This window comes from Passer montanus, unplaced genomic scaffold (assembly GCF_014805655.1).
Source record: "Passer montanus isolate IOZ18808 unplaced genomic scaffold, ASM1480565v1 scaffold29, whole genome shotgun sequence".
Taxonomy (NCBI): domain Eukaryota; kingdom Metazoa; phylum Chordata; class Aves; order Passeriformes; family Passeridae; genus Passer; species Passer montanus.
Window position 1 is genome coordinate 3,130,119 of NW_024367596.1, and position 19,912 is coordinate 3,150,030.

General features: G+C 43.1%; 1 protein-coding gene across 2 annotated transcripts; it reads left to right on the forward strand.

Annotated features, from left to right (window-relative positions):
• Nucleotides 1–800: 800 nt before the first annotated feature.
• Nucleotides 801–11,174, forward strand: LOC120504332 (protein tilB homolog). Of its 2 annotated transcripts, none has more exons than XM_039713742.1 (7): nt 801–1,346; nt 6,112–6,262; nt 6,705–6,798; nt 7,918–8,036; nt 8,598–8,740; nt 9,380–9,577; nt 10,933–11,174. In XM_039713742.1, exons 1-7 carry the CDS (start codon nt 1,336–1,338, stop codon nt 11,042–11,044), a joined length of 828 nt encoding a protein of 275 aa, XP_039569676.1. In that variant the 5' UTR covers nt 801–1,335; the 3' UTR covers nt 11,045–11,174. The 2 variants fall into 2 exon arrangements, with proteins under 2 accessions (XP_039569676.1, XP_039569678.1); XM_039713744.1 differs by having other exon boundaries at nt 7,918–7,979.
• Nucleotides 11,175–19,912: the final 8,738 nt, after the last annotated feature.

Here is a 19,912-nt window from a genome sequence, read left to right on the forward strand (position 1 = left end):
AGAATTTCTAAGAGAAGGTTTTGGAGCCTTCAGCAACCATTGGGGAAAGCACAGACCTTTCTATACAGAAAGACCTTATAATGGTCTGCCTTTGTAGTGACCTAAAAAAGGGAAGAGAAATGTGAAGGAAAAGGAGGACAAGGAATGTTTTTTCTGTGAAGAAGCTGCAAGGTAGAAGTCTAAACCACAGAGGTTTTGACTACATGACTATATTCCAATTGAATATCCCTGGCCAGAGGGGATTGTGCACTTTTTCCACATTGATTTTAATCTATTTACCCCCTCTTTTTTTCAGCACAGAGCCCAGGAGCTCCAGTGAGGAAGGGGCTGTGCCTGTGGTGTGGGAGTCACAGATCAATAGGGCACAATTTACAGCTCCATTGTAACCTTCCTCCAAAACCCAGGTCCCATCAACACTGGTGGAGTTTAAAAGCCATCTGGGAACTTCAGCAGGGACCAAGCAGTGCCCACAGCCACACTGGGCTGCTGCAATTCCACCCTGGAACCCTGCCAGCACCTGCACTTCATCTGGATGAACAAATGAAAATCAAACTCATTTTGAAGAGAATAACTCACTGGGCTGATTCTCAGAACATACAGCTTTAATGTTTTAAGAAAAATATAATATAAAAACAGACACAAACCTGGCCTGTTGTTTCCCACCAAGAGAAGAACCTCTTGCTTTCATTCTCAGCTGCAAACTCGAAGAAGGAAGCCTGGAAGATGTTCCTAAAATGGCTGAGCACGTTCCAATGAGGCAAGGACGCCCAACAGAGAAGAGGTGCCCATAAAGAACTTTCCTGAACATTACATAAAACCTGAGCCGCTTTAAGTATTTCCTTTTCATCCAACAGATACATTAATAAGGCCTTTAACAAGCCATTAATGAGGCAGGAGATCTTTTAGGCAACAAAAACACGAACTTCAAGTGGGCAAAACTGTGACAGCAATTGGTGAGAGTGAAGCGGCCGGAGCAAGCAGAGCAGAGATTCAGCTGGATGATCACGTATCTTGCCACAGGTATCACCAGCCTATCTTTAGGCACCTTCTGGAAAGACAGTTCACTGATACCAGCTCGGTGAGGCCGGGAATTTGTTTGATGTGCTTAAGAGGTTGGTAACAATAGCTCCTAACGTGACAGCAGCGTTGCGGGGTGACAGCGTCTCCTTGGAGACAGCGAATGCATCCAGCCACCCAGGATCAGCATCCCGGCAGGTTCCCCCTCTCCAGAGGCCCTGGAACTCCCTCCCTGTGCAGGGCCAGAGATGGGAAGATAAGCTCTGCCTGTACAAGTAGCCCTGTGCAAGATGTGAGGATTTTACGCAGCAGCCAGACATGTCTGAAAGGTAGGAGGGTGCAAGGAGACACGAACCTGTAGTCATTGCTTGACATGCTTTGACAACAAAGATAGAGTTACAGGATTGAGTGTCTTTTTAAAATGTACCAGCTGTATTGCTGAAGGAGATTGCTGTGCAGGGAAAACAGGAGTTCAAACAGAGCTGTTTTTCTTGGTGTCAGTGCCTGATTGCTGGAGGAAAAAGCTGTCCCAACAACAATGTTGAGTTTGTTGTGAGAATGTGTGGAAGGCACGTGGATTGAGATGTGGGTTTTGTGTTGGTGCAAGCTGGATCCACGAGGAAAATGCTAGTTAATATGCTAAGAGTGTATCATTATGGTGATAGGACCTAATTAAGTTAATTATGTCTTGTGGGGGGGGCAATTTTATGAAGCATAAAGCAAGATAATTGATGCTACAGCTATCAGCAAGGATGCTTTGTAGCCATAACTTACAGGTGTGTTTGTCACTAAATTACGCTCAGAAGAACTGCTTCAAAATGTTGCATAATGTCTCCTAAAACTCCTATAAAAATAATTGAAAGGTAATAGAGCATGCAAACATTATGTCCATATCTTCCTCTCTCCTAAGTTCAGAGAGTTCTCATAATAAATGTTTGCATACAAGCAGAGCTGCTCTGGAGCAGTAAATTGTGTGCATTTGAAATGAAGCACAGCCTGAATTCTGAGTTTGCCATCTCTTAAACACTTTCACAAATTCTGTTGGTAAATTACCCCAACAGTTCATTTGTGGCTTTGGCATTTCCATTGACTGGGACAACATAAATAATTGGATGTCTGGAACCTGGGAGCAAGCACTTACATGTGCAGGTGGTTTGGACAGGTCCAGAATCTCTCTTAGCACTTACAAAACCAGCAGCTCTCACACAGTGATACAAACTCTTTGCTTTGGGAGGATTTATTGCTCTTTTCTTAGTTTCTCTAGTTTGAATATTTTTTTTGTTTGTATTCCTTCAAGATGATCTTGAAACCCATTCGCAAACTCTTTGCTTTGGGAGGATTTATTGCTCTTTTCTTAGTTTCTCTAGTTTGAATTTTTTTTGTTTTGTTTGTATTCCTTCAAGATGATGTTGAAACCCATTCAATTTGGTTCCTTCCTTTAGAATGGTGCACATTTTTCAGTTCCACAGCATCAGGACTGAATAAACTGAGATAATTTTGCTGCTAAAAGAGAACCTGACCAGAGCTCCCTGAGCTCAGCCACAGGAGCAGGGCCCTTTCCATCAGATGTGGGCTGTGATTTGGTGGGATGCAGCAAGCACCACGGGAATTCTGACTCTGGATGTGTGAAGAGATATAAATAACCCTACCACTTGTTCCCAAACCTTTTATCCATTTCAGATTTAAGGGGAAAGCAGCTGTGGCTCAGTGAAAGCTAAGCCTGCTGGAGAATGCTGATTCCTGAAGAGCAGCTGGGATAAGGCTGTGAGAAGCTAGATCAGACCCCAAAACTGCTCAAAAGCTGTGACAAAAAGCCTTTCAAATCCCAAATGCAAGAGTTTGCTCATAACCCCCTTTATCCTTACTCCTCTTGAGCTGAGCTCCCCATTTTCTGTGCAGCAGGGCTGAACCTGTGCTGCAGTCTCAGATGTTTGTTTTTCGAGGCTGCTGTTTCATCTGGAGAAAGGATTTGACTGACACTCCTTTTTAACAGCCAAATAGCTAAAATACACACAGGAGGGACTTTTCACTCTGTCTCTCACTCAATATCTTTCACTGGTGCAGTTTCAGAAGCAGCTCAGCTTTAGCTCTTCAAAGTCTTTTTGTGGGCTTTTAATGTGTCCTGCACTGAAAGGCAGCAGGACTCAGAGGTTCTTGCACTGCACTCAGGAAACCTGGAGCATCCTGGGCTCTCTGGAAACCTGGCCAAGGTGTCTGAGAGGAGAACATTTCCCAGCCCCACAGCTGACACTGACATCCTGATGAGGAGGAACTTTGATCAGGGAGATCAGCAGTGCAGGGTTTTCCAGGGTACAGTCTGATTATCTCCTCAGTGATGTTCTGAAAAAGGCAGGAGCTGTTCTGCTCTCATTCCTGACAGTTTGCAAAACACTTCAGGCACTGAATTCCTCGCTGGGACTTCCACTGAGGAGAATAATGTAGAATGTAAGGGGTTAGCCATGCGTGCTTCCCCCCAACCCCCCAGCCTGTGCTCCCTCTTAGCTCACACGGAGCACTCCAGACTTCAAGGTGCCTGCAAAGAATTGTTTGGTACAGTTTTGTGGGGTTTTGTTTATTACTGAGATGAAAAATAAGTTTTGTACCTGGATTTGGTGTCAGCAGCAAAGCTGTAGCCACGATAAGAACTGGCCTGAGGGCCAGCCTCAGAAATTAGGAGCTGGTCACACACAAGATTTTTTTTCCCCCATTACCTTTTGAAGTTTCCTTTCCAAACCTCTATTACTGAATTCTTAAAATATAGTCAAGTACCTCTGCTTAAAAGACACCATAAATACTCCCCTACACCCCCCAAAAAGAGGGGGAATGGAGGAATGCAATTGCTACAGAGGGTTTCCATTAGTGAAATTAATTCTTCTCTCATAAGAATTTAGGTCCATGATTTATGATAACCACCAATTTCTCACTGCAGGCGAAGTGAGAGGAAATGACTCAGCCTGGACAGACATCATGAATCTAATTTTTTTCCCCTTAATGCTTGACATAATCTAGTGTGCTGCTCCCAGAGGTGTCATTGGAGATTCATATCCAGCCGAAGGGCCTCACAATCAAGGCAGGAAATTTTGTTCCTTTCATGTATTGTGAGATCTGTAATTGCTTGGAATTGCATCCTGCCTCCTTCATTGCCACTCCTTTTGCATCAATTCTGCAGCAAAATAGGAAGGTAAACAAAGCAAGGGAGAGGAAAGCTGTGTGGCACTTGCACCTCCAGAAAAATCTCCTGTGGCATAATGTGGGGGTCCAGCTGGTGCTTATTAAACCCAGGCAGCTTTGAGATGAAAGATCTCTCTTTCTGTCACTCCTTCCCATGGAAATCTCACTACCCACCTGACTGGGGAAGTTGTATCCATCACATATTTATTTTTTTTCTGGAACTTTATGTTTTACTTGCCATCACCGATGCAGAGTTTTGTGAGTGGGTTTCCTGCCAGGAGATCAGGAAAGATATCATGTTAAATGGTTCAGCTAAAATGTTTTAGCCCACATTTCCAGGCACTGAGAGTGTATATTCCTGTCTCAGCAGAGGAGGTAGTATCTAGCTGAGAGGAAGGTAGTTTTGAAAAGTCTTACAGTTATAAATAGTCATTTGAATACATCCTAAAAGATCACCTCCAAACTGAGCAAAATAACAGATCTTTTTCTTAAACACAAAAGAATTTCTACAAATTTCCTTTGCTCTGATCTCATTTAACATACAAGGAGGCAAAAGCAGAACAAACAGCAAGACAGAGCTACACAAGAATTCCCAGCGCTTTTTTATTTTCTGGGGTTTTTTTTTACCATTTACCCAAAGTAAATCTTTTCTCCACAGGGCTGCTGTGTGTGAGCTCCTGCTGCTCTCCAGCACACACCCCCCAAGGGGCTGCTTGCCTCGAGGTGACCTCAGAAGGTGTCTCAGTAAATAGCTGTTATTTTCCAAAATGCTGAGCTCACACAGCTTCCTGGGAGTCACCCACAGTTCACTGGGGCTGCTGTGACCCCATTAAAGCCCAGCATAAAGCAGAAGGGAGCAGAGCTGCTTGTCAGGGCTGCTCCTGCACTGAGGTCACCAGGACACCTCTCCTCATCAGGGTTTGCCAATAATCTGTCACTGTCCCTTTTAACCAATGCTCTGTTTAGCCTCTCTCTTACTCCCACTATGAGACCTTCCTTACCTCCCTCCCCAAAACATTTTAAAGCTGCATTTTTATTCTGTTTTATTCTATTTTATTTATTTATTTTTGCTTCTGACTCCAGTGGTTTGATGATTCTGAGGCTCCCTGGCAAGAGCTCCCCCAGCCTGTAGAATAAACATCAAATTACAGTGCTGGATGCACACCCTGCCCAAATTAAATCATTGTTTCCAAGTGTTCTGTGGGAAATTCCTAAATTGCAGCTGCCAGCCTGCAAATTCTTCAATCCCTCTGAAGCACAATTGGAGAAATTGCCTCGTTTGGGGTGTATAAAATGTGACTTTTGGAAGTGTTCTTAGGCAAGGGACTAAGAACACACAGCTTCAAGCTGGAGGTTGGACTTGGTAACCTTGGAGAGCTTTCCCATAGTGATTCTGTGATTTGAAGACTCTATTGAACAAAATTCAGCTTTTCTCCAGATCTCTGAGAATCCCCTAGAACATATCCAAGAGACTAAAATAAATATACCAATATTAGTAAAACAATGAGTTAAACCACATGTACAATGGCAAAAAATAAATAATCTTTTCATCCAACCCAGACCCATAAAAGCAGGGCTCTCCTGGGTAGAAGGGAACAAACACATCATGCTGCTGGACAAATTCATCTCTCCATTTTTTCCAAAACTCATTTTTTCTAACAAACTGCCTGGAAATTCCGCTTCCTGGTGTTTGGACACACCTGTGAAAGGCTCCTGTGTGTGAGGAAATGCAGCTCAGGTGAGGGGGCTGCCCATGGTCTGGCCTCAGGATGTGGCTGTTGCCTGCTGGCAGGTCCTACCTCCAGCCATTCTGTGTTTTCTGTAATTATTTTCTGTAATTATTCTCTGTAATTATAAAACAAAGCCAACAAAATTTGCATTTCTCTGGACAGAATCCACACTGGCTCAACATCTCCTCTCTAGCTCCTCAGGTCTGACTACAAGCAATCAGAAGTCCTTTAAACCCTATTCCTCCTGCTGCTCCATCCTGAGGGATGCCCACAACGTTCCACTGGTTTTACCCCAAAGCAGAGGAGCCCTCGGGCAGAACTGGGACCCCAGGCTGCCTTTCCCAGTAAGTGTTGGGTTTCCCATTCTGATTGCAGGTTTTTAGAAAAGAGATGAAGAAATCTCCCCCTCAGCTTTGAAGAGGATTTTGTTTACCTCCAAAGCTGGGATATAAACAGGGTTCTGCTTTTTGGGGTGAGCTGTGGCAGGGGATTTCCCTCAGCCTCTGAGCACCAAACTGCTGCTCTGGCCAGGGCCACAATGAGCCCTGGGAAGGCTCCCTCCAATATTTGAGCCAATTTATTGGAGTTAACCAGGATGAGCTGCGGCAGCCTCCGCTGAGCTGTGAATTCCCACAGCATCCCCCAGCTCCTGCATACGGCTCTGACTGGGGGATTTCTGCTGTAATGAGGCCAGAAATAAGAGAAAATTCAGTGCCAAAACCTCCAGAGCTTTTACTGATTCTTTTATATCTTTATTTTGCCTTTTTTTTTTTTTTTTTATTTAAGCTTCCTTCTGACTCCTTCAAGTACCTTGGCTGGTGTGACATAGAGGAACACGGTGTTCGAGGAAATCAGCTCCTCTGTCCCCGAGTGAGGGAAGGTAAAGATCAAAAAGACACTTTGACACTTCAGCCCTAGCTCTACTGAGTCAAAGAGGGCGTCCTTAAAAGTGATGAGCTCAAATCCTGCAGTTTGCCCTTCTTTTGAAAAGGGGCAGCATTTCATCTCATAGTGCCCACGTTTGCTTATTTTTTTAATTAGGAAAAATTGCTTAATTTTTAAATTAAATTTTAAAATTCTAATTATTAATTAAAAATTTAAATTTAATTTAATTTTTATTTTTATTTTTATTTTTAAACTTCAATTAATTTAATTAATTTTTTTAAATTAGGAAATTATGCTTTGTAATTTCCAAAATGAAAAACAACTGTCTGAACTGCAAATTGAAAATTTTTAGTATTAATGTGCTGCTGATTGCTTCTCTCAGAAGCTGATTAACATTTGACTGTTCAGAATGCAGTAGCCATGTGCCAAACAGCCAAGCAAGAGGGAAACTCAGTCCTGCAAACAGTGGCACATTTCTTGTATTTTAAGACTAAATTGGCTCAATTGCAATCTACAGACACACTCAAGAACAGATGGGTTTTAAAATTTAGTATTTGCATGTTTGGGAGTAAACAGTGGAAAACTTCCAGCCAGTCCTTGCTTTAATCAGGAATTTGAAGATGCCCAAAGCTCTAAACTTTTCATTAAGACTTTAGGGCGTAGTGTGTGTGTGTCTGCCTCAATACAAATGAGGTTTGGAGTGGGGCTGTTGGTTTTTGTCACTGCTCTGGAAGCTGAAACATTTTCCTTTCTCAGGACAGTCAAAGGCTAACTCACAGCACGGCAAGGAATAAGAAGGATTTCAGAGCTCAGGTCCTTATGAACAGCCCTTCAGAAATAGTTTTCATTGTGATCTGCAGCAGATCTGTCATTTACCAGCCATGCACAAAATCACCACCACTGCAGATTGCTGGCTGAATTATGGGTCTGGAAATGGTAGAAAAATCTTCCCATTAATTTAAATCTCAGGAGCCTGGAAAGTTACACACCTATGATATTATATATATTTCTTCATTACAGAATATTCCCAGCAATATATATTTATTCTTCCAGCAAGTGACTAAGTGCCAGCTCTGTATCACATCCTCATCTGTAAATCTTTTCCTCTGACCAGGGCCCTCGGAAGAAGAGCTGTTTTTCAGAAAAGAAGAACATACTCTGAAAAGAAGAAAACAAGTAACTGACACACAGAAATGGGAAAAGAGGCTGCAAGAGAACTGGGAAAACTGTGCTGTAAAACTTTCTCATTAACACTTTGGACTGTAGCTGTAAAGAAGCCAAATAATCATGTGCTGGCTGCTGACTGCATTTAATAGATTTAAACCTGTTGTAAGGAAGGTGTCCCTGGCTGTGGCAGGGGGTGGAATTGGATGAATTTTGAGTTCCCTGCCAACCCAGACCATTCTGTGAGGACTCCATGAATATTCATATCTGGCTGCTGCACGGAACTTTGGTGCCAGCTGAGTTTAGAGGCCAAAGCAATAAGCCACAACCACTCAGTGCTGCTCCCTCCCACACTGGTAACCCCACTCACGGAGGAAGGAGGAGATGGACACTCAAATTCGTGCTTGGAAGATGGTTTCCTTCTTCCTTTCAAAGAATTAAGGAGTCCATCACTATGATTCTGAGGTGGATTTGGCACTTGGTACCACCAATTGTTATAAGAGCAGCAGCATAAAATGTGTTCTCATTTTAACTACCTTTGACTAATTCTGTATTTAATAATATAGCAATTACAAAGCAAAAAAAAAAAAAAAAAAAAAAAGTGATTTCTCTTATTTTTCCCCTCCCCAGGAGTTGAACCTTTCCTTCCAGGACCTGGGTGATCTTTACCAGGTGGAAAACTTCCAAAGAATCCTGCGCAGATTAATTCGGGTGGAAAAGCTTTGGTTGGTGGACAATTCTTTGACAGACCTCAGTGCCATAAGGTTGCCAAGGTAGACAAAATGCCCTGCCTCTATTTTTATGTAATCTGTTTCTATTTTTGTGTAATATCCCAGAAATCAAAATTTTTAGTGAAGTGACAGCTGGAGCAGGCTCTTGAGAGCTGCCAAATCTGCTCAGGGGGGTGCTGGAGTGAGAATCCATCAGTTTATTGCTGCTCTGAGCTCATGTCATCCCCAGGCTGAAAATACCCACTGAGGAGATCACATCACATCCCCTTTATTCCCGGGGAATAATTAATGAGTCCAGCTTCAGGGAGATCTGTGCCAAAAGGGGAAGTTGTTGAACACAGAAGGAATCTCTGTGAAGAGATGGGGAACACAATCCAAGCAGAGAGGCCAAGCACGGCCATGACAACTATAAATTTATTTTATCATCCATCTGTTGCTACTCTGCTGTTGTGTGTTTAGCTGTATGGAGAGTTGTAGTATTGAGAACAGAAATAATGATGCATCTGTTGTACAATATAAAAAATAAGGGAATATAATGTGCTGGGATCTGATCTGGCAGTCCTGACTAGGCAAAACAGCACAAAATGTAATAAAACCCACAAAATTTGTATAAAACCCATCCCTGTTGTAGGGATTCTGTCCCAGATGTGATAGTGATGCCATACACTTTGTACTTTACAGGTGCAGAGAGCTAAATGTAAATAAAAACCACTTTACATCCTTCAAACAGCTGCCAAAGATCCCTCAGATTCAGCACTTGTCTCTTGCTGAAAATAACATCACAACCCTGAGTGGGATTTCAGACTTCAGACACACTCCACTGGAATCCCTCATCCTCAAGAGGAATCCCTGTGAGTTCCAGGAAAGATACAGACAGCTGTAAGTCTGACCCTCTCGTGGCTAACAAAAGTGATAAACACAAAAAATTGTTTGTCAGAGTTTCAGAGGAATGGGATCTCAAACCAAACAAACTTTATAGAGAAGCTTTTCATTTTCCTGTGGTTTTAATGCTCTGAAATGCTCCAGGAACGTGGGTTAGTGAGCTATTGTGTGATAAAAGCCCCCAAATATTCAGAAACTGCCTATGATGCTTTTTAATGGCATGAGTGGCAGTTCTGGAACTGAACTAAGCCCATGGATCAAGCTTAGAGACAGTGAAAGGGCAGATAAATTAGATTCCTTTTTATTAATAGAAATTACCTATTACTCAAACTCTCTTCAGTCTCCTTGCATCCTTGGTGGGTTCTGCAAGGAGCCTAAATTGCATTACATGTCAGGGCTGGAATCAGGAGGATGTCTTGAAAGATGGGAGCAAAAGCAGGAGAAAATGAAGTTCCCTTCATTTGATTTTTCTGGATTCCCCCTGCCCCTGTGGGAGCTGCTCTGCCTTGAGCAGCCCCTGGAATTTGTGCTGCAGGCTTTGGGATGGACTGGAGATTTAACAGAGCAGCCTCAGGCACTGGAAATGGAAATTCTAATCCAAGGCATTACAATCCAAGAAATCCAGGAGAATATAATCTGTTCTAAACCTCACTCAGAAAATCTGCATGGTTGCATGCTTTGCCCCACTACAAACACAGCCAGGATAATTTGATATTTTGAAGCTAAACCTCACACAGATGTGTCTGAAATGGGACACATCTCCTCCCAGCATTCAAAAAAAAGAAAGGTTTTCATTAAACTCTTCTTTAAACTTGTCCTTTCTGAATTTTCAGTATATTTCCCTTTAGTCTTGTGGGCATCCCTTTGGCAGTGTGGTGCTGACAAAGGCAGGGAGGCAGATATCAGCATGGAAGGGGAAAAGTACATTTTAAATGATGGATTTCACCTTCTATTTGCATATCTACAAGTCCAGGAGAACAAAAGCAGATAAACCACCTTTTAACAATTCCTAATTGTGTTTCTGCTCTCAATCTGCCAGTTCTTAGGGCAATTAAATATTGGTACAACTCTGGTATGATGTTCATTCTCAGTGTTGGAAGACAGAGTCCTGAAGTGCTTTGTTGGGTCTGAGGATATAAAGGTGGTGCAATAGAGTGAAATCTGAGAGTTTTAATTAGCTCTTTATCAGATAAATTCTGCAACAAATGACAAATCAAGATTTCCAACAACCCAAATCTATTTTAGATATGTTTGAATATGCTGTTTCTTTTTTTATCAGTGTCTGTTTTGTTCTCAACATTTCCCAAGATTATTTTTCTCAATTTCTGTTTTTTCTTTTGTCTCTCTTTAAGTGTGTTCTCCAATTTGCCAAACCTGAAAATGCTGGATGGTATCCCAAAACTGCCAGAGGACTGCTCACCCCCTGAGGTCAGGTTTTTTTACAGAATGTGTACAATACTCTAGCACAGTATTTTTGTAGGATCACAACCGTGCTACAACCACCTTGCTCAAAAGAGACTGTAAAGCCTGCTTATGAAAGTTCTATTTATTTTTTTTACTGGTCAAAGAGATATTGAAACAGAAATAAATAATTTTTGAGTGCATTTGTGATACCAAGTAAGATGTGTATATAAGACATAATGATATACTGGATATAATGAGTTTATTAAATTCGTTATTAACATTTATTATTATTTATTATTAGCAAATTTTAAATTATTAAAATAGTGTGTGATTTTCTCACCTAGCAACTCTTTGTCAACAACAACTCACAATTATTGACTCCCACTGCATTTAATTAAAGCATAGCCAAGCTCAGACCCCAAGCTCCTCGTGGGGAACGACACAGGGATGAACACCCAAAGAAAAGGAAAACAAATCCCACAACTGAATAAAAAGCCCCACCAATGTCCAAGTGCTCTTTAATGAGGAAAAGCTGAGCCACCCCAACCATTTTGGCCCAAACAATCAAAAAAGATCTTGCTTTGGAGTTTGGTGTGGTCAGAGAGCACTGGGGAGGTAACTGTGAAAAGGAAAGGAGTTTTTTGTCTGGCTGCTGGCATTGTTTGGGGATGTCCTGTTGCTTAATGGAGGCTCCTCAAAGCAAAGCCACAGGAGGGGAAGACCTGACAAGGGATTTGGGTTTCTGGATGCAATTATCCCCGAGAGGTCTCTGTCCTTGCCTCTGATTGATTTGCTGTCCAGCCTTTGGGGTTTTTTCCCAACCAGCACACAAAGAGCTGTGCCACCAGCAGTGCAGGGCGAGAGTGACAGAGCCTGGAAATGAAGCCAATTAAGGGAATTGCCTGGTTGCAGGGGCAGTCAATAAATCCTCTGCTGCGTGCTGGCTGCCGGGGCAGGTGGGACGAGAGCTCAGCAGGGCTCTGCAGTGCCAGGGCTTGGCAGCAGAGAGGGCACAGCAGCTCTGTTCAGCATCTGTGCTGCACCCACGCAGGAGAAATCAGCAGCTTGGAGAGTTTCCAGGCTCTCCCTTAGGGTGCTCCTTGCCTCTCCCAAAACAGGTGATCAAAATATGGCACGAACGAAATCAGGAGATTTTAAATGTGTTACAGGATATTTTCTACAGCTGGGACAGGAAAAGGCAGTGGAGACTGAAAAGAGGGGTCAGCTTGGTGGTCACCCTCAGGAAATCTTGAATTTTGGAGAAGCAGAGCAGGGCTCGCAGGGCAGGACCAGCAGATCCAGTCAGTGGGATCCAGCACTGGAGCAGAGCAGACACTGCAAACCCCTCCATCAACACCCCCCAGGGGCAGGAGGGAAACTCAACCACACACAGCAAAGAGCTTTTGCAGGGTCAGAGAGAGATGGTGTGGTTTACACAGAAACAGCAGCACGGCCAGGGCTTTGGAACAGGAAACAGAACATTCTGTGTGCACATAGCAAACTGAGAACAGGAATGTTTGCTGTGGAGGGGATGAGAACTGACAACATGAAAGCTCTCTGTGGACTGAGGATGCTCCAGAAATGAATCCGGATACCCTATAACACATTAGTATTATAAAGACCCCCTGTCATGTCAGGGAGTGGAAGGTTGAACACAAGGATATATTATGTTATAATTATATATAATATATTTATAATTATAATTATACATTATAGTACATTACTACATAATAATATATAAGTCAATATTATTATTACCTTGAATTTTGGAGAAGCAGAGCAGGGCTCACAGGGCAGGACCAGCAGATCCAGTCAGGATATATTATTTTATAATTATATATAATATATTTATATTTATAATCATAATTATACATTATAGTATATTACTACATAATAATATATTAGTCAATATTATTATTATATATAAATATTACATAATATATTAATATATTATAACATATTCGTTACATTATTAATATTATATAAATAATATTTGTTAATATTAATAATATTAACTAATAAATATAATATATAATTTATTATATGTAGTATAATATATTAATATAGTATATAATATTCTATATTGATAATATTAGTTAACATTAATATTCATTGTATTACTAATATAATCTATAATATAATCTATTGGTTATATTATTAATATAATATATTGGATGTATCATTAATATAATCTATTAATATATCTATTAATATAATATATTAATTTATTATATTATTAATATAATCTCTTATACATTATATAATTTTAATATAGTATACATTATATACTTATATAATATATTATATAGTTATAATGTATAATATATAAGTATCATATCTTAGAATATAATTATTAATGTATTATATATTATAATATATTCTTTTCAGCTGAGGGTATGTGTTCTTGGAAATGAGGGAGGGAGCAGAGGGAGCAGAGGGAAAACAGAGCCTGAAGGACCTGCCCTTCCAGGGATCCAGGAGCATCCACAGCTTTTCTGGGTATATTCTTTTCAGCTGAGGGTATGTGTTCTTGGAAATGAGGGAGGGAGCTAGAGCAGAGGGAAAACAGAGCCTGAAGGCCCTGCACTTCCAGGGATCCAGGAGCATCCACAGCTTTTCTGGGTACCCCGTGCCAGGGCCTGCCCACCCTCCCAGGGAAGAATTCCTTCCATCCATTCTGAAATGTGGAATAACAGCTGTCACCAGTGAGTTCAGTACCAAAGTGTCATGAAATCAACTTCCAATTACTTACACAGATTCCTTTGAACCTGACATTTCATGAAAATTTAGCAATGAGTTCCCAAAGTCTTGCTTAATATCCAAGGACAGGTCCAGGCCTGATGAGCCCCAAAACTGTCTCATTTAGCTGTCTCTTCACTTCTCATTATGTCTAAATCTCTCACTACCAATTAGAAAAGTTTGAATAGAAAAATTTAAGCAATATCAGACAAAAAAAACCCCAAAACCCTAACAGATTAACTAAATGAACAGAAATAAAAGATTTTTTTCATTTAATTATTTGTTGTGATCCCAGGAGTTTCAGAGCAGGGTTTAAAAGATCTGTAATTATTAGAGTTCATGGGTCATGGAAGCAAAGTTGTACCAGAGAAGAAACCATCAAGCAGCCCTGTGCCAGGGTTGAGTTGAGGGGTTGGGGCTGGGCTGGACTCGATGATCTTGAAGGTCTCTTCCAACCTGGGATTCTGTGAAATCTGTGAAGACACTCACAAAGCAGGGATCAGGTCACCAAGCAGGGCACAGTGAGGCTGTTAACCTTGGAGAAGCAGAACACTCTCCCCAGAGAACCTACAGTCTGAATATATTCAGACTGTGTTCATTTGTTTCACCACTTCCTTCCTGGCTGATTGAAATTAAAAACCTCCTGGTCTGTGTGAGGCAGCTTTCAATCATCACCAGTTAATTTTTGCTGTTCAATAAAGCATTTTTGGCTTTATTTCTGATGATTTCCTTGCTATCAACACCAAAAGGAAAAATGAATTTATTGAGTATGCTGACTGACACTCTGATCCATTTGGATACATGTATGGGACATGCAGGGGCACATGGCAGGAAGCATGGTGGAAATAAGCTATTAAGGAATCCCAGATCACTCATTTTTTATTTGTAATCTATCATTCCAGACAGATTTGGTTTGGAATTGCCAGGTACACACTACATTTTGCAACTGAAAGCCTTGGAGGTAAGGAGAGAAGGCCATCAACAAAGCCTTAAAAATAAATGTGCTAACCTAAACAGGGATGAGAGAAGCTTGGACAGTAATAAACTGGGAATGCCCAGAAGGTTCATGATTAGTCAGGCTGCAGGAAATGGTCCAGTCAGCCTTGGGGAGTGAAATCCTAACCAGGTGTGGGTTTTTTTTGTTTGTTTGTTGTTTTTTAATTCTCTTTCATCACTGGTTATTTTATTTTTACTATGTGATAACATATTTCCCATTCCTACTCTCCACAAAGTCTATTTTTTCCTAGTAGGTTTCTATAATTATTTTTTACAACCTGAGCACTGAGCCAGTTTAAAGATGCTCCTATTAAAAGATGTGGATGGTGAAGCCAGAGTTTCTTCGATGCGCTTTAATTTTCTGTATAAAATGTACAACTCTGCCTTTTCCTGAGCCCGAGGACACCCAAAAAAGCATCTTCACCTGTTCTCAGGGCTGCCAGCCAGTCCTTGGCTCTCACCTCCTCTCATCATTACACAGCTCTGAGCTGTGCTCTCCCAGCTCGTGTCCTGCTGCATTTTCTGTGCCAGCTCAGCCCCTCCTGTGGCTGCAAATCCCTTCCCCACGCTGGGCTGGTGCTTCCCACCAGCCCCAGATTCCATCCCAGGCTGGCTCTGGGTGCTGCAGACCAGAATTTCCTCCAGGCTGAGCTGCCCTCTCCTTGCCCACTGCCTGCTCCTGCCCTGCAGCTCCTTCCAGGGCCACCAGAGCATTTGGCATGTCTGGAGCTGTGTGGACAAAGGGAAATGGGTGGTGGAGCAAGTTCTGTGGGATTAAACAAATCAGACAAACACCATCCTGCCTCTACAAGCCATCCCTGTTTGTCTTTCCAGGGCAGAGTTCCTGGTGAGGACAGATGTCAAAAGCAGGGCATGTGTTCAGCTTGGTGGGTATTTGGAGTCTAAAAGGCAAAGAGCAAGTTGTTCAGCCCCGCTGCATTTTTGGTACACTCAATTCAACATTTTAGTGCTGGCTCCCACCCGAAGTATCAGCAGTTTGCTCTCCTCTGCTATTTTGTTTTATTTTATTGTCTTCTTTTAAGCATTGCAGCAAATACAACCATAAAATCAGGGCTGAAGCTCCAAAGGGTAGATGAATGCCTGAGGAAAAAATGGAATACAGTGTTAATTCTACAGAGGGGAGTGCTCCAAGTGCTTGTTGTGTCCCATGCCACAAAGATGAGGCAAAAATATCCCAAGATTTTTACTGTGCCAGTGTCACACTCAAGCACTCTGAACCAAAAATCTCACAGTGTCAGAGTGCCTAATTATTGTATTTGATGCCTGATAATTGTCAGCTGGAACGTGCCAGAAGAAATCCATGGTGAAATTCTCTGCAGATGTAATCCCATTTATTCTAGCTGGGTTTATTTACACCACAGATGTCTGACAGTTATTGAGGAGGCCGCAATTCAATGTTCCTTAGCTCTGCCTTTAATTCTGGACCTTCACAGCTGATTTAGGGCCATGCCTGGATGTCTGGAGCAGTTTTGGTGCTGGATGCAGCACTGGTGAGCTCGGGAGGGAACAGCTCACAGGAGGAATCGTGCCCAAGTTTGTCCCAGCTCCAGCACAACTGTGTCGCTTTGCAAAGCCCTGTAGAGCATTCCCCACATTCTCTATGGATATGGAATCATAAAATAATGGAATGGCCTGGGATGGAGCAGACCTTAAAGGTCACCCAGTTGCACCCCTCAGCCATGGGCAGGGACACCTCCCACTGTCCTGGGTCACTGCATCCAGCCTGGCCTGGAACAATTTCAGGGATGGGAAATTCACTGGTGCCTTGTGCAGGCTGCCCTAGAGCAGAGGCTGGCCAGAGCTCCAGAATAAAGCAGGGATGGATTCAAAGGACCTCCTCCATGGATCCACCTTGGGCAGCACCAGAGCCCAGCCAGGGCTGCCCCCAGGATGAACCCAAATGGCCCCAAAATGCACGAGCGCTGCCGGGGTCTCTCCCTGGGCTCAGCTCTGCTCCATGTGCACATTGCAGTTCAGTGTCCAATCCCAGCTGCAGGACTGAACTGAGTTCAGCCTTCCTCCTCCAGCCTCCTTTTGTTGTTTTAATTAATTTGTAATTCATCTCTTTCTTTTAAACAAATTATTTTCCTCATTCACTTGGAGTTGCATCCTTTAATTGGCACTTGCAGGAGAGCCAAGTGCAATTCCAGAGAGGAGGAATCACTGCCCAGACATGCTCAGCTCATCCTTCCAGAGGTGAAGGGAACTCTGCTGTCACCAGCTGGGACAAGGCTCATTCTGAGCCACGGGGCTTTGCAGCTCCCTCAGAACCAATTCTTGCTGTTCCCTGGAGTCTCCTTTTCTTCATTTCACTGTTTGAGCAAACCCCATTGATTGGAGGAGAAGATATTCACAGAATTAGGGGCCCATCTATTTGATAGATGTCTGTCTGAGCACTGGGAGCTGTCAGTGCCATTACCATTGTCTCGGGTGAAATAACATGACCTGAACTCTCCAACAATGAGAGCTGGAGAGAGCAGAGCAGCCACAAAACCCTGGCCAATGAGCTGAAGTGCAGCTGCCAGAAGTTCAAATGAATTAGAAAAAAACCCTGTTTTATTCAGTGGAATGAACTACAGCCAAAAGAAACACAGATTTCACAGAGAAACACTGAACTTTTTGACAATAATAACCAGCTGCAATTTGCCACTCTTTCTTCCTTAAGCCATTCTGGGTCTCTTGGTTGTTGAGTTTTTGCTGAAAGTTGTACCCAGCATGCCTGAAAGGGCCCACCTGAGGGAGCTGGCACTAGGTCTTGGCTTTAAAGTGCCTTTTTTCCTCTTTGTGCTAATTTTTTGGGTTGTGCAAATTATTCTGCAGTGCTTCCTGCAGGCCTCAAAGAATTCCATTTCATAGGATTTCTAAAGGGATAACATCCTCTTATTATGGAGCTCCTTAAAATTGCCTAGATGTTCATGTTAAAGGTCTCTTTTAGTCTCAATGTGCTGGTTCTGTGCAGGGAGGCTCCCAAAACCCTCTGTGGGGCTGAGCACACTCAGAGCACCCCACAGATCCCTCCCAGACTGTTCCTGCTGGGCACTGCTTCACTATGTCTTCCTAACAATTATGAAAATTCAAGTTTCCCACCTATAATTTCACCTTCAGACGGAGCCCAGTGGATATTTCCACTGCCTGGTTTGGGAGGGTGCTACCAGGGAGCCCCAGGAGCTGCCTGGGCTGGCATCAGGCATCACTCCCTGCTGAGCTCCTCTCCCAGGTGTATCTCATTGCTGGGAATCATTGTGGTGGTCAGGTGGAGGTGACCCAGGGCTGCTTCATGGGTGGAAAGGATGGACACCAGCTTGGCCAGGTCAGGTTGGGATGGATCCTTCTGGGGCCCCCTGAACCAGCCTTGCCCAGGTAAGGGGAGATGCTGCACACAAAGGTGCCCAGGTGGCTCCACAAAGTGCTGTGCTCAGCAATGCTCAAGGGTTGGTGCCTCAGGTTTAGCTTTTTTATGTTTCAGGTTCTGTGCTGCTTTAGTGTGTGGGTCTGGGCTTCACATCAGGGCATGGTGAGCTCTGTGCACAGAGCAGGGACACAAAACAATTCCTGCTCCAGCTGGGCACCAAGGACAAATGATCCCAATCTCAGCCCAGGAGCACAAACCCCGTGGGCTGCAGAGAGAAAAACAAGCAGGGTGGGACTGCAGGGGCTGCAGTGGGATTGGACACTGAACTGCAATGTGCACATGGAGCAGAGCTGAGCCCAGGGAGAGACCCCGGCAGCGCTCGTGCATTTTGGGGCCATTTGGGTTCATCCTGGGGGCAGCCCTGGCTGGGCTCTGCTGCTGCCCAAGGTGCATCCATGGAGGAGATCCTTTGAATCCATCCCTGCTTTATTCTGGAGCTCTGCCCAGCCTCTGCTCTAGGGCAGCCTGCACAAGGCATTGGGGCAGTGCCATTCCACCAGGATTTCCCTCCACCTCCCCTCTGTCCCCGTGGATGTGCTGGAAATGCCTCTGGAGTGCAGGGCTGGGCTTTGGGAGCAGCATTTGGGCTGCAGTGTCCCAGGAATGGCAGACTCTGCTCAGGTACCAGCTCATGAACAGGAGGGGCTTTACTCAGCAGGTATTTATTTACCCAGCATTTTTCCCATTTTACAGGAATAATGTCCTGTACAGCTTTTTCATCCCCTCAGCCCCAGAGGGGATCAGGCTGTTATATACAGAGGAAAATTGTTCTCATAATCAGTTTTTGAGGGCTATTGTTGCTAAGTTTTTATTGTATGATGGAGAGTCTATGCTGCTTTAACATCACACAATGTCTCAGCTCCTAATCCTTTCACAATTAAGCAAATATATTTTGCTTTCTTGAGAGATAACAGAAATCCTGCTTAAAACACAAAGCAAACCCAAACAACGCGAACAAAATTCTTGCACAATGAAATTGCAGGAGCAGCACTGAGGAATCATTTCAAAGGCAGTGAAACCTCTCCACAAAAAGCAGCCACTGTCTGCAGGAATGGTTTTAAAGTATTTCCACGTTTTTCATGCTCTTTTCTTTGACCTTTAGTGCAAGGCCATCTGTGCTGAGCAGCTGATTCTTGTGGTCCCTTGAGTGGCTGCTGTAGATAAGCTTCAGAGTGTATAATAAGGACTAAAACCTGTTGGAAGAATACATTTTTAAACATCCCCCTTCCAGATAAAGTTTGCTATAACTAATTTAGCCCCTGAAGGAACAAGTCTATTAGCCCTTTGATAGCTAATTTAATTCCTGATGATTTATTGTGCTGGATGGGTTGGGAAAACAGATTCAAACGCCTTTTGGAGGATAATAAGAAATCATCAGGGGAACTAAAACACTGTGGAAAAAGAAAATAGTTGAAAGATGAGGCTGAGAGAGCTAGAAGTGCCTTCATGGCATGGGTTGTGTGAGGAGATTGGCAGCTTGAAGGGGATCTGAAGGCAAGTGCAGTGTCTGGGGAGAGGATAAGGTGAAGAACCTGGCTTGAGGGAAAATAAAGTTTTTTAGGCTCAGTGTTTTGGCAGTTCCTGCTTTTCACTGTTAGATAAAAGGGTGTGTGATGAAGCAGGGGGCAGTAGTTAAAACTGAGGGTTTTTTTTCCATAACCTCAGGGATTTATGTCACTTATTTGATTTTTATCTGTTGTTCCCATAGACCTTCATCTCCAGGTAAGGCTCAGGGTGCTGACTTGTGCAGATCCCCTGCT